The following is a 14829-nucleotide window of genomic DNA, read 5'->3' as shown; positions in this document are numbered from 1 at the left end:
TTCGCTGCTGGTGGATATGAGTGCCGACCACTGCTTTAGATTAAAGAGATCCTAGGTATTATGACCTAGAGTTACGCTTAAGTTCACCAATGTAGCTCACAATCTTCTGTGTGGAGAGATTAAAAATCTTCCTTGGATTCAATAAGAACTCTCAAAGAAATTTTGTTCTAAATTTTTTATTTTTTGTGCAAGTTTTTAGATTTAAATATATTTTTTTAGCCCTTAGAGGGTTAATTATCATTAATGTTTCGATCAAGCTGATTAACAATGTAGGCAGGCTTCTGCTGCTCCACATAATTCGTTTGTTGTTCATCATGCTGCTCATCATCATCATGTATGCCTCGTATTTAAAGCTGCAACAAAAAGCCATTTAATTTGTAGTAAAAATCATCATGTGCCTTCTTCTTATATTTCTCATTTATTTTCCTTAGAATGCATTCATGACATGATGAAGTAAATGATTTTGTTAGAAAAAAAAAACAAATTCTAAAAAAAAAAAATAAGAACAACAAGCAGCACGCATCATCAATCATCTAAATTCACGCAACATGATGAAGAAAAATAATAATAAAACAATTTTTGTACTAAATATACCAAAAAAAAGGGTCGTTATGCCTGCTAAAGATGATGATGTAGTTGAGTAGTTGTTGTTGTAGGATTTTATAACTATTTTACCGCAATTTACCACAATCTTCCCAAAGACTTTCCTCAAAATGCACCTTGTGTTGACTTTTCTTGAAAAACACACACACACACAATCACCAATCTAGAGAAATGAAAACAAAACCATCAACCAGCCCAGAGAAAAGAGAAATCAAAACTAAAAAGTCAGATACAGGCAAACAAACGTGCATCTTGTTGGTTGCATCCACATATTTGTTTAACTGCATAAGAGATATCTTGTTCATTCGGATGCATTTAGTTGTTGTAAGTAACAGAACAGATACGATTATTCGGGGTTACTTAGGGAACAAATGTATTTAGGTTGTTTTGGTTGTGTTGTTGTTTTTGTTGTTTTTATATAAACAATACACTTCTTTGTTGTTGTAGGTTGGATATTATTCCTTGTATTTTTACATACATACATATATGCATTAATATGAATATGTATGTATGTTTACTTTACTAACAATGTATATATGTACATATGTATGTATATCTATATGATTTTTAACTTTTAGAATTCCCCCAAGAGTTGCTGTCTAAATCTGACGGTTTCCGTCATGCACTACTTTTTCACTTTGCTCTAATTAAACAGAAATCTTAATAATTTCCATCTAATCAACAATAGTGCTGATCAATCCGGTAGCTGGTAGTTATGTTGTTTTCCGAAATTTAATACTTTTTTTAATTTGATTAAAAAAAAAACAAAACTATAAAAATGCAAATAAAGTTTGGCAACAAATTGAGGTTTCCATCAAAATTTCAAAAGAATTAATTCTTAATTCCATTTTCGAAATCTAAATAAATTCGATCTCTTCACCATTCCTTTAATGAATTCATTATGAATTAATTCTTAGGCTTAATTTCTTTGTACTTCAAATGTATTGAATTCATTTCTTTGTGAATTCATTCTTTATAGAATTAATTTCTTACATTTTCTTGAATTCAAATCTATTACAAAATAGCTTTAAAAGTTTATTAAATGATTTAATTTTTCCTCAAATCCAAATACACATCATTCGTTTTATGCGAAAGTACACAGCAAACACTTGGTAATGACTTGCAATTACTGAAATACTTACTTTTCAATGACTACTACTTATCATCTGCATTACTTATTAGTAGCTTAGTAATGGCGGACATATAATCTGATATATAAGTATGTACATAGAAAAATGTTTCCACAAATAGTATGATTTGATTTTAATTTAAATAATACTTTATAATTCTAAATAGTAAATTAATAAAATGTAAAACATATCCCCAGAATACAATTTTAAGAAATCCCAAAAATTTGAATTTTAGATTTTCAATGACTAAAAATTGCAGAATTTTTTTTTGTAAAATTTTTAGCTTTTGAAACATTTGTACAATATAAATTTGAAATTGGCCATTGTTGGCTATGACCACTTTCCATCATTCTTGCAACATATGGGCAATTCGCTACCACGACTTTTTTCAACTTTTTTTCAAGATGATTTGAATAGAAGAATATAATAAAATGTTACTATATGAAAGTATTTAGATCATATTACAACATTTTAAAGACAGAAATAATAGTTTAAATTGATTATATTGAATTTTTTAATGTTTTAGGCTAAAATTGCGGCGAAAACTAGGATCCCAATTAGCTTGTAGTATGAAATGAATTTGACTCTGATTGTTTTTTTGTTATTGTCAAATTGTTTATTGAAACCGAATGTATATTTTCTATTCACTTTTTTAGTTTTTGTATACATATATTTACAGCATATATATTGTTTTATTATAAGAGAAAAATCTGTCACGTACGATATTAAATTTTATTTTTTATAAAATCATCCAAAGATTGTTTTTATTTAAATATGACGGATTGTAAAGGAAAAATATTTTGTTTAGTGTAAGAAATTAAAAGAAAACATTACGCCTCTCACGATTCGAATATTTTCGCATATTTCTACATGTACCTCAAAATGAGTTCCGTTTTATGTCACGTACGATATACCCTTATTTCGCTCAATATTTTGGACAACAATATTTCGAAAGAACTTTTTATTATTTTAAAATATAGTAACCTCTGAATGGAACATAAAGACCAAATTATTTTTCAGATACTCTTATTTTTGCAAAATCTATTCCATTCTATAGGCGTACAATTGTCACGTACGATGATATGGAATTGCCCATATGGGTTCCGAGCCATCTTTTGATGACAAGAACGAATCAAGCCAATTTCCGATACTCTGTTCTAAGGTGAAGTGTATCTCAGAGACAGCGCTCTACATTGAGTGAAACAAATAGTGAGTTTTGAACAGGTTCCATGTGATGTTATGACCAGATTTCAGCAGCTCATAAAAGAGAGGATCATTTTGCTCTCACCAAATACAGATAATTACATTATCACCAGGGATATTTGGCTTTGGTGTCGATTTGGCTGGTTGGCCGAGCTTTATACACGATCTCATATGCTTCGGGTTGTCGTAATGGATCCAATTTTTTCTTCGCAATTAATGATTCGATGCATAAATGATTTTCTTTTATAGCGTTAAAATATCATTTCGGGCATGCAAAATCGTTTTTCAAGGTCTATCGGCTTCAATTCGTATGGTATCCAATTTCCATACTTTTGGATGAATCTCGTTGCTTTCAAACGTTTTGAAATAGCCGATTGAGTAGCTTCCAATGATTTTGCCAGCTCTTGTTAGGTTTACAACAATCTTCATGGGTTTTAAGACCATTCTTGGTCTTCAAACTTTTTTGGCTGACCAGGGCGATCTTTGTCTTCCGTGTCAAAATCACCACTTCTGAACCCACCAAACCATCTCTCGCACGTTGAAATCGATGGAAAACATCACCATAAGCTTTGGTGAGCAATCGTAAGCAATGTGCTTCAACTGCACTTTATTTCAAATTAAAGAAGTAAAGCAAAACTTCCCGCATATGACGTTTTTTTGGCACAACATTCGTAATTTTCGAAGCAAAAAAACTTAGTTGTTTACATTATAATGTTCAATAACTAAGGGATAAAAAATGACAGATATGTATCCTTCAAAATCACATATAAGTTATAAAAAACAAAAACCACGTTCAAGAGATACGCCATCTATTGTTTCTGAATCCGTGCTTTAGGAGTTTAGAACATGAAATGGGTTATATTTGGAAGAACATGTGATTTACTATGTTGGAATAACTTCTATAGTAATGACTTTAAAAAAATATTAAAAATATTGTACTTTTGTAAACATATTTTTTCAGGAGATATGATTTAAATTTTTGACTAAAAATCTATTAAATTTTTTTGCAATTTTCCAATTTAATGTCACCTACTTTTGGACTTGTACAAAATATTGTTTTGAATTTAATTTCGTGTGATTGAAAATAACATTTTCTAATTAATTTTAGTGGAATTCGGAGTAAACTTGTCTCCGGTGTTTCTAAAATACCGGATATTTATACAAAAAACATACCAAATACTAAATGTAAAGGTGAAAAACAAATCCCGCAATTAAAAAAAAAACAAACAAAATGTAAATTTTCGATTTTGCCTATAAATTCCATATTTGGTCCTGGCCTATTAACAGATTAATATGAATGATTTGAATTTTTTCAAGTCTGAGGTGACCTACTTTGAGACCCCACAGCGCCGCACCTGACGAGTCAAAAAATCCACTATGAAAATAAACTCGAATACTCCTTTGCTACGCCTATTTGAAATCTCATTCCAATCGGATTAGCCAGTTAGAAATGCCAGATTTATTTACAAAATATTTTGATCCTGCCCCATTACGCAGCGTGAAATGAGCATTTGCTTGTCGCAACTTAGCGAATTGAAAATTTAGCGCAATTTAGGTTGTATTCTCTACTTTATGCATTCAGAGAGAGTACTGTGTAAACCATTCGTTTAAAACGCTTAATTATAATGATCCCTCAGCAGCCCCCATCTTTTGTTGATCCTCTGTGATATATTAAATTTTATGTGTTTTCAATGTAACTGAGATTTTTCTCTATTCTCTTTTCTATGTGTTCCTTTTACTATTTACTATCTTTAACGCTTTCAACAATAACAAAATGAGTAGGAGTTGGAGTTTTAATTCACAAATTTATCAATGCCCGATCATTCATTGATTTCCCCTACAATTTGATCGGTTATAATATTTAGTTGTTGTTGTTCCACAACTATTGTTGTTGTTGTTATTCCCTTGTTTGTTGCCGACTTTTCCACATGTTGTTTGCCTTTTAAAGTCATTTAAAATCATGTGGCTGATGATGATGCCACTGGTGGTGGTGCATGCAGCATGCTGGTCTTGTTTTGTTTCCATAAAAACTGTTTACGCTTTGTTTTCTAGCTGCATCAATGATACAGCCAGCCATCATTGATGAAGACAACGATGACGATCATCATGATGATATTAATGATCATTATTTGTTTTTAATAAACATTTGTATCTTGTGGCCAACCAGAACCGGGAGAACGTGATTTTTTATTGATGTTTTTTGTTTTTTTTTTTTCGCAGACAATTGTGCTTAAGTCTGTTGGTTGGGTCGTTCTCCATCCTTCCAACAGTTTGTTGAATGTTAATGTTTGTGCATTTTTTTCAGCTGTTTATTTTTATTTTAATTTATTAAATTCAATATTAGTTAGTTAGTTGTTTAGACTATATGTATATACAGCAACAATAAATGATTTTTAATTGAATTCAATTGTTTTGTCTCACGCTGTTTAACGGTTTTGTTTTCAAATAAATAAATTGTTTTTGTTATTATGAAATATTCTTTGATTAGAGTGGAAATAATTTCGTTTAAAGTATTTTAATTTAGATTTCCTGGGTTTTAACGTGGTATGACAATATTTGTTTCATATGTACATTCTAATTGATTTAATTGATTAAGTTTGTCATTTAGATTTTATATATTTGCTGGTTATTTATACTTAAGAGAGTGGATTTTAACTAACTGTCCTTTTATAATTCAGTGGTCGTCACTTATAGCCCCCAGGCGGCGAACTTGTAAACAAAACGAATGTCAACGAAGTTTATTAAACTAATGAAATAAGAAACGAAATATTTCGAATTTGAATTCGAATTTTCGAATATATCATAAAAAACATATATTCTGAAACTACGGTGAATTTAATCGGTTATTTACATGTAAACAACACGAATGTCAACGAAGTTCATTAAACTAATGAAATAAGAAACGAAAATCACCATCATTAGCTGGTCGGAGCTGATTTAAATAAACATTCCTTAAATAAATATTTCGAATTTGAATTCGAATTTTCGAATATATCATAAAAAACATATATTCTGAAACTACATTTAAAACTCATGAACATTTTGATTTTTTTTTTCAAATATTTTAAGTTCGAAATTGGAAAATAGATGGAAATGGCCTTAAATAAAATTAAATTTGTTTTATTAAGAATCCTCATGAGTTAGAGATTTTTTTTTACAACTTTAAAAATTTTTCGAATTTAATTTCGAATTTTCGAAAAATATATTGCATTATCAAGATGCATCATCCAGAAATTACTTTAACAGCTTTAAAAATGTTTCGAGCATAACTTCGAATTTTCGAACATTATAATTGCATTATCAACAGGTTTATGCATGATCTAGAGATTATTTCAACAACATTAAAAATGTTTCGAACATAAGTTAAAATTTTCGAATTTGATTTCGAAACATAACATAACATAATAGAAACAGAAAAACTGGAAAAAACTCAAACTTACTCAATAAACACACATAGAGTGTTTGTTTTTTTTTTTACTAATACATCTCACCTCTAAGTTCGAAATTGGAAAAATTTACCTCAAATAAAACTAATTTATTTTTTATTAACAATCCTCATGATATGGAAATTTTTTGACAGCTTTAAAAATTTTTCGAACATAAGTTCGAATTTTCAAATTTAATTTCGAATTTCCGAACATAATATTGCATTGTCAGGAGTCGTGATACAGAAATTATTTAAACAGCTTTAAAATATTTTTCGAACTTAAGTTCGAATTTTCGAATTTAGTTTCGAATTTCCGAACATAATATTGCATTGTCATGAGGCGTGCTTCAGAAATTATTTTAACAGATTTAAAAATTTTTCGAACATAACTTCGAATTTTCGAACATTATAATTACATTGTCAACAGGTTTATGTATGATCTAGAGATTATTTCAACAACTTTAAAAATGTTTCGAAAATAATATCAAATTTTCGAAATTTCGAACATAATAGAAACTAGAAAAAACTCAAATAAACACACATACTATTTTTTTATTAAGAATCCTCATGATTTAGAGATTTGTTTGACAGCTTTAAAAATTTTTCGAACTTGAGTTCGAATTTTCAAAATTTTAATTTCGAATTTCCGAACATAATATAGCATTGTCAGGAGTTGTGAACCAGAAATTATTTAAACAGATTTAAACATTTTTCGAACATAACTTCGAATATTCGAACATTATAATTGCATTATCAACAGGTTAATGCATGATCTAGAGATTATTTCAACAACTTTAAACATGTTTCGAACATAAGTTAAAATTTTCGAATTTCATTTCGAAATTTCGAACATAATAGAAACATAGAGCAGAAACCAAAAAACATTCTCACCACTTAAGTTTTTGACAACTGAGTTAGGTCTTTGACAGGAGAGTTTCCGTTCTATGTATATTCATATACATATGTTACAAAGTACTGCCTTAAGTATACAGTTCCTTGGTTCTAAATTATGAGTCATATTTATCGTTTGCAAATATTTTTTCTCCTACACAATAATAATTACATGCATATAAACCGATATGCCGAGTTAATTTTAATAATTTTTAATGAAATATTTAATTTCTAACACTAACAAGTGAGCGCCAATAATAAATAATAAAACATTTTCATTTGCAAAAAATATTACGAGTATTTCATGTACAAATCAGGCATTATGCCAATCATAAAAACTAAAAAAAAAATAATTAAAATTTTTTTATTTCACATTTTAAAATAAAACATATAAATTATGACAGCCAAGGCAATAGAAAAAAAAAAACAAAATGGAAAATAATTAACATTTTGCATAATTGAAAAGGCGCCTAAAACTTCTAAATACGAGAGAGAAGAATTGTAATTTTCAAATAATACCAAGAATACATGTCAAATAAACCTCGTAAAAGGTCATAATGTTTTAGCAATTATTGTTGTTATAATACTAAACTATAGTGGTAATACAATAAAAAATAAAACAATAAATTTGTGTAATCAATTTTTATGTAGTTTTCCCTATTTAATTATTTAGAAACGATAATATCAAACATTTTACAAAAAAAAAAAAAATAAAAAAAAATAGAGACCACCTGGGACGGATGTCTTGCACAAATATGGCTGTTGTTATACCCTTAAATTATTAAATTATTTAATTTGTGTTCAAATTGGCATTCAATTTGAATTCTCCTACTCATACACACGTACTCGTATGAATGAGTTTTTTTTTTTATTTAAAAATATAATTCTAATATTGATTACACATGTCCATTAGAAAAGCAATTATATCTGTACTTACTCGTTTGTACATGCACGAATAGTTGTTTGGTACTTCCTTTACAGCCATTTAGGGCAGAATTATTTTACATTTTCGTTGAAAATTATTTTCAACAAAAACTACTTATATTATTTAAAAGTTTTAATTATTCATTATCAAGGTTATTTGTAATAATGTTGAATTTTATTTCTTTTTTTGCCTGAATTTTTGTGGTATTTTGATAAATATGTAAAGACCTGGTAATTTAGTAATTTACTAAATGAATCTTAATTTAGGTTTTCTTTATATGGTCAATGTCAATTAAGTTATTTTTATTTATAATTAAAGTGTCTAAAATGTATTCAATTTGGTATTGAACTTTAGACCTTTTTGTGTTGAGGAAGTGCTTAATTTGATTGTTTATATATTTAGCTACAAAGTTTGGTTTGCAATTTGACCTACCATAATAGTTTTTACATTGTAAATACCTGGGGGCTAATTCTCGCATTAATATACGAGTTTTTTTTTAAATTTTTGGGATTTTCTTATTCAAAATTAAATAAAATGTACAGAAATTTATAGTGATGTAATTCGAGTGAGTTTTTATTCGTAAGCTAAAAAATATTTGAATTATTTTTGATTACGAAAACAAGAAGTAACCCTCAGGTCAAAATTAATTCGAAACTACAAAAAACAAATTTGAAATTTGATCAATATTAAAGCTGTTTCCCAATAGCCTTTTGAGGAAAACATTTATGACAACAAAGGTCTATATTAGAGTTAAAACAATAACAAGTTAGAGTGGTTATACATATACCCGTAATATTGATAAATCATACAAGTTTGTAAGTTATTCAGGGAAATTGATTTCATGTTGTCTTTATGCCGACCACTTATGTTGAGATCCTTTTAACGTCAAAAAAAGTGTAGTAATTAAACAAACAATTTTAAACTACAATTTCATAAAATTCCTTAAATGTGCAACATTTGTGCTTGAATTTGTAATAAATTCTAGCAGATTTTATTTATAATTCATTTACTGATGTTTAACTTTGTGCTAAAATCTAAACATAAATTATGCACAACAGGCCATAAATTCTTAGTAAATTATTCAAAATATTCACAATTCTCTATAAATCTGTTAATATTTTATGGGGTTGTACATGGAATTTTCACAAACATTCAGTAATAATGGCAACTAAACAAAATAAGGACATTCAGTTAGTTTAGTATTCAAAACGTTGTTATACAAACGTTCACTTGAAAACATGTGAACGTTTGGGGCAGAACTTTAAAATAATGTAATTAGAATTTCAAATGAAATGTAAGCTTTTTACAAGGAAAAATTTTATTCGAAATTGCAGAAGTACACCTGGTACTGAATTTTGAACCAGCTGACGACATTTGGCATTAATGTACATCTGGTAAGAATTCAATAGTATGTTCGAAATTTCAAAATCAAATTCGAAAATTTTAATTTATGTTCGCAAAAGAGTTTAAAGCTATTACAATAATCTCTAGACCTGATGTTAATGCAATATTATGTTTGAAAATTCGAAATCAAATTCGAAAATTCGAACTTATGTTCGAAAAATATTTAAAGCTGTTTATTTAGGGTTCGTGAGGATTCTTCAAAAAATTATTTTAGTTTTATTTGAGGCCAATTTCATAAACCTGATGACAATACAATATTATGTTAGAAAATTCTAAATTAAATTTGAGAATTCGAACTTATGTTCTAACAATTTTATCTCTTGATCAATTAGACCTGATGTTAATGCAATATAATATTCGAAAATTCGAAATTAAATTCGAAAATTCTAACTTTGTTCGAAAAATTTTGAAATCTGCTAAAATAATCTCTAAATGATAAGGATTCTTCAATCTATAGACAATACAATATTATGTTCGAAAATTCGAAAACTCGAAATTATATTCGAAAAGTTGTTGAAGCACTTAAAATAGTCTCTTAATCATGTCTGATGACAATGAATTATAATGTTCGAAATTAAATTCGAACTTATGTTTCAAACATTTTTAAAACTTCTTCCAAAAATTATTTCAGTTTTATTTGAGGTCAAGTTCATAGACCTGATGCCAATACAATATTATGTTCGAAAATTCGATATAAAATTCGAAAACTCGAAATTACATGCGAAACATTGTAATTTCGAAAGCAGTTACAATGACAATGCAATATAATGTTTGAAAATTCGAAATTAAATTTTAACTTATGTTCGAAAAATATTGAAAGCTGCTAAAATAATCTCTAAATCAGCATGAGGATTCTTCAAAAAATTATTTAAGTTTTGTTTGAGGTCAATTTCACAAACCTGATGACAATAGAATATTATGTTCGAAAACCTGAAATTAAATTCGAGAATTCGATCTTATGTTGGAAAAATGTTTAAAGCTGTTAAAATAATCTCTTGATCACTTAGAACTGATGTTAATGCAATATAATATTCGAAAATTCGAACTTATGTTCGAAAAATTTTGAAAGTTAAAATAATCTTTAAATCATGTGGATTCTTCAAAAAATTATTTTTGTAAGCCTCATGACAAGCAATATAATGTTCGAAAATTCGAACTTATGTTCGAAAAATTTTGAAAGTTAAAATCTTTAAATCATGTGGATTCTTCAAAAAATTATTATAGTTTTGTTTGAGACCAATTTTGAAATTATGGAAAACAAATAAAAATATTCATGAAGTTTCATAATATAAACTTGTCATGATGTGTTTAAAATTCGAAATATATAAGGTACTCAAAACGAAGAAAATAAATATTTAAATGCTCTAAAAAGAAGCAAATAAACTTTAAATTAAATTCGAAAATTCGAATTTATGTTCGAAAAAATTTTAAAGCTGTTAAAATAATCTATTGGTCATGCAATATAATGTTGGAAAATTCGAAATTAAATTCGAACCTATGTTCGAAAAATTTTGAAAACTGCAAAAACAATCTCTAAATCATGATTTAGATTTGAGGCAAATTTCTTGGATTTTCCAATTTCGAACTCAAAGATTATTGAAAAAAATAAAAAATGTTCATGAATTTTAAAGTATTTTCAATGGAGTTTCAGAATAACATGATGATGATATGTTCGAAAATTCGAATTTAAATTCGAAATATTCAAAGTACTCTAAAAAGAAGAAAATAAATTCATAATATTGAAACATTTTTTAAAACAAATTTTAAAGAATCAAATAAACATTAAATTAAATCAAAGTACTTATTGTATTCTACAATTTATATGATATGAAAGCTTGTCACATGATCAGCTTCAATTTTGGCCCCTGGTAGCTGGTAGTACCCTGCAAGGGAATAAAAAGCTTTCATCAATTGTCCCAAATTTCTGTTTGATATTTTTATCATTTATGATATTCGTGTAATAAATGCCGAAAAATTCACATTTCACAACTCTTTAATGTCTCAATTCTTTTAAACTTTCGTAATGTAATTTGAATAGATAAAACACACAGATAAGAAAAATATATAGTGCAGGTGACTTTATTTGAAATTCCATATAAAAATCATTATGCAAATGTCATGTTCCATATGAGTGCCAGTCAGCCAGCCATCCAGCCAAGAGCAGGATGGATGAATAGAATGATGATGATGATGTTTCAAAAAACTAAACATACGACGAATAGATACATTTATTTTTCAACAGCAATTAAAAACTATTAATCATTTTACTACTACAGTCTTGAAATAGCAAAAAGGGGTAGTTTTTATTTATTTTTTAAATATTGTCTATATAAAGCAAATTTGGAAACATTAAAGTAACATTTTTCTGGTATTTTCATCATTAATGTTTATTTTTAAATTTTAAAACATTAAATTTTCCCCAATCGGGAGGCAGGCACAGGCACACTTTATGTTTCATTAAGTATTTCTGTTTCAAGTACAATTATTCAAACAATTAAACAGCAAAAGAAATATGTTGTTTGTATTATAAATTACCAAAAACGGGAAACATTAATCATTTCATTATGTTTTGAAGAGGAATTTACTTTGTAACATTTTAATGAGTTTATCAAATGTTTCTAAGAGATTGGTAGGGGGGTAGGGTACTTAACTATGGAAATAAAATAATAATTTCTAAATGTGTTTATTTAATTTTAGGTTCCTTTACTTGAACCCAAGGATGAACCCATATTAATTGATCATAATAGCGGCAGCAGCAGTAGTAGTTTTCAACCACATCAACTGAATCATCATAATCATCATCATCATAGCCAACATGATGAACAGGACCCCTATGCTGTGGAATTGTCACACTGTCGTTATAATGACAATGAAATTGTTTTGTCACTTGTATTGAAAAATTACAATTGGCACGATTTCAATGACAGTCGCAAGGCCAAAGTTTTAGAGAAATTATCACAATTCTTTGCCATACCAAAGGTATGTAACCAACTAACCATTGTCATCAACCAAACAGCTGTTTCAATTATTTAATATATTTCCGCTTTTTGCAGGAATTTATCACCATGGAAAGTGTAACAAAACATGAATTGTTTGAAATGCAAAAGGAATCATTGAAAAAAGGAAACAATAAGTGCCATAATAATAATCGTAAATTGGGACGTGTTAATTTTATTGTAAGTTTATATGAAAATTATATACTTTTCTGTTTTTTTTTTTTGTAAAAATCACACCTCCTTTGTTTTATGAATTACGCACACGCACGCACACATGTGCAGATATCCTGGTTTTTTTCCACAAGGGTGCCTGCCCAACTGTTTGCCTTTTTAAATGTTTTAGAAACGGATGTTTAATTAAGTGGTTTTTGTAAAATAAATTGAAAAGGAAGTTATTAATCAAATATAAAAAGGTTGTAAAACATTTAGTTGTTAGAAATTGTTGTAAAATTTTTAAAGGAAATGGCTGTATATGAAAAAAAAAATTAAAACAAATATAACATTGAGTAGGAGAGTTGTGGAGATTTTTCTCAAACAAGTTAATTTTTCAGAATGAGATACGCAAAACATATGTTAAGGCCTAGAATAACTTATCTTAAAGCCATTATATTTTTAGTATAGAAGTACATGTAAGGACTTTAATAACTCATTGATTTAAATGACTTTAAATGACAGAATAAAATTTCAGTAAACATCCACCAGTAGACTATAAATATTCATATTCCAGAGCAGTGTTGTTAGTACTTGGTATTGCTGCCCGTGATGGAACTCTGATAAAATTAAAATTTCCTAGGCTAATTCTATTCGCCTGTAAATGGCGATTTCCAACAAATGTCATGATTGTAGGTTCAATACCCGGATTTCTTTTGGCGTACTCGGTTACACATTATTGAACAAATGCTCTATGACCAAGAAAGTTCAGTAAATATTTTGCAGTTGGAATAGGTTATAACCAAACCAATAGAAAATACCAAAAATTTAAATGACAAACCAGATATTGCAGTGGACCATTGTATTTTAAGCGAGTTTATTCGATCTATCATCGCTAGAGGCATGTTAAGCCTAATACAGACATCAATTATCCTTTCTAGAGTCTTCAGCAAAACAAAATGCTGTCAAATATGTCAAAAGTCCATAACCTTAGCATGGTACGTTCTCCCTTCCTTTAGACCATGTATGCTGTCTATCTTTATGGAGCATAAAGTGGGGTAGATATTCGGATTCCACAGCTGTGGTGTTAGTAATACACGTTGCAACTCTGATATTATTAGGAGCTCCTAGAATATATTATATTCTCTTGAAGGTGAGCCATTCCCCATACTTATTTCTTATGTCCAAGAAAGCAATTATAGTAAATGTAGCCCCGTTGGAATCTGTTATAACAAAAACTATTGAAAATTTCAGAAATTTTAGAGACATAAAAAATATTGTTATGGACGACACACTATCAGAAATTTTGCAACACGTATGTCCCTTTGATGATGTAGATACTTCGAAAAAAATGCAGATAATCTTAATTAATCTTAAAGTGTATATGAGAATCCCAATGAACTGCATTTGTATGATAATTTAAGCGATTGAAGACGATCTGCCCAGCGGTGATATATTACAGACAGCAAGGATCCTCCTCAAATTTTTAAGTATAAGGAAAGACGGGCTGATATTCTTCAGAAAATCGGTTGGTATTATTCCACCAGGGGATTTATATGAGCAAAAGCTGTAGATTGCCTGTATTATATTGTGAAATCGGTGATAACCCGATTTTCCATTGGCTGTGTGCCAAGTTTCCAAAATGTTAGCCTAAAATCCACCTAGTTTCCGAATATGCAATGATAGATAAAATAATGCGAAGTCTACTAGAATCTATAGAGTTATCTGGAGTTCTGCAGTCCAGATCTATGATTAGAATCTTATAATGCATCAATTGGAATACAATTAAACTGTGTAGTACAAAACGGATTTATTATCCATAGATTCTGGACTAGGGTTCTATAGTTAAACAATAAGTCGACTATTCGACATTTCGATTTCAAAACGTCGACTTATCGAACTATCGACTTTTTTATACACTTCACCATGAGTGGCAAGGCTATATAAAGGGTGTCATTCCGTTTGTAATTTGCGACCCCACAAACTATATATATTCTGGATCGTTATAAATAGAGGAGTCGATATAGCCATATCTGTCTGTCCGTCTGTATCAACTTTCCGTAGCCCCTAAATAACTTATTTACACGATTCATACATCAA

General features: G+C 28.6%; 1 protein-coding gene across 7 annotated transcripts in view; it reads left to right on the top strand.

The window, feature by feature from the left end:
* Positions 1-14829, top strand: part of Dg (Dystroglycan) — a 188719-nt gene that overhangs the window by 156387 nt on the left and 17503 nt on the right. For all 7 annotated transcript variants that reach the window (XM_065514223.1, XM_065514222.1, XM_065514229.1 and 4 more), the window contains 2 exons: positions 12281-12562; positions 12637-12759. In XM_065514223.1, coding sequence (XP_065370295.1) covers positions 12281-12562; positions 12637-12759 — 405 coding nt within the window. The remainder of the gene's footprint in view (positions 1-12280; positions 12563-12636; positions 12760-14829) is intronic.

The sequence above is a fragment of the Calliphora vicina genome, chromosome 5 (genome assembly GCF_958450345.1).
Source record: "Calliphora vicina chromosome 5, idCalVici1.1, whole genome shotgun sequence".
NCBI lineage: Eukaryota > Metazoa > Arthropoda > Insecta > Diptera > Calliphoridae > Calliphora > Calliphora vicina.
This window is presented reverse-complemented; position numbering and strand designations above follow the sequence as displayed.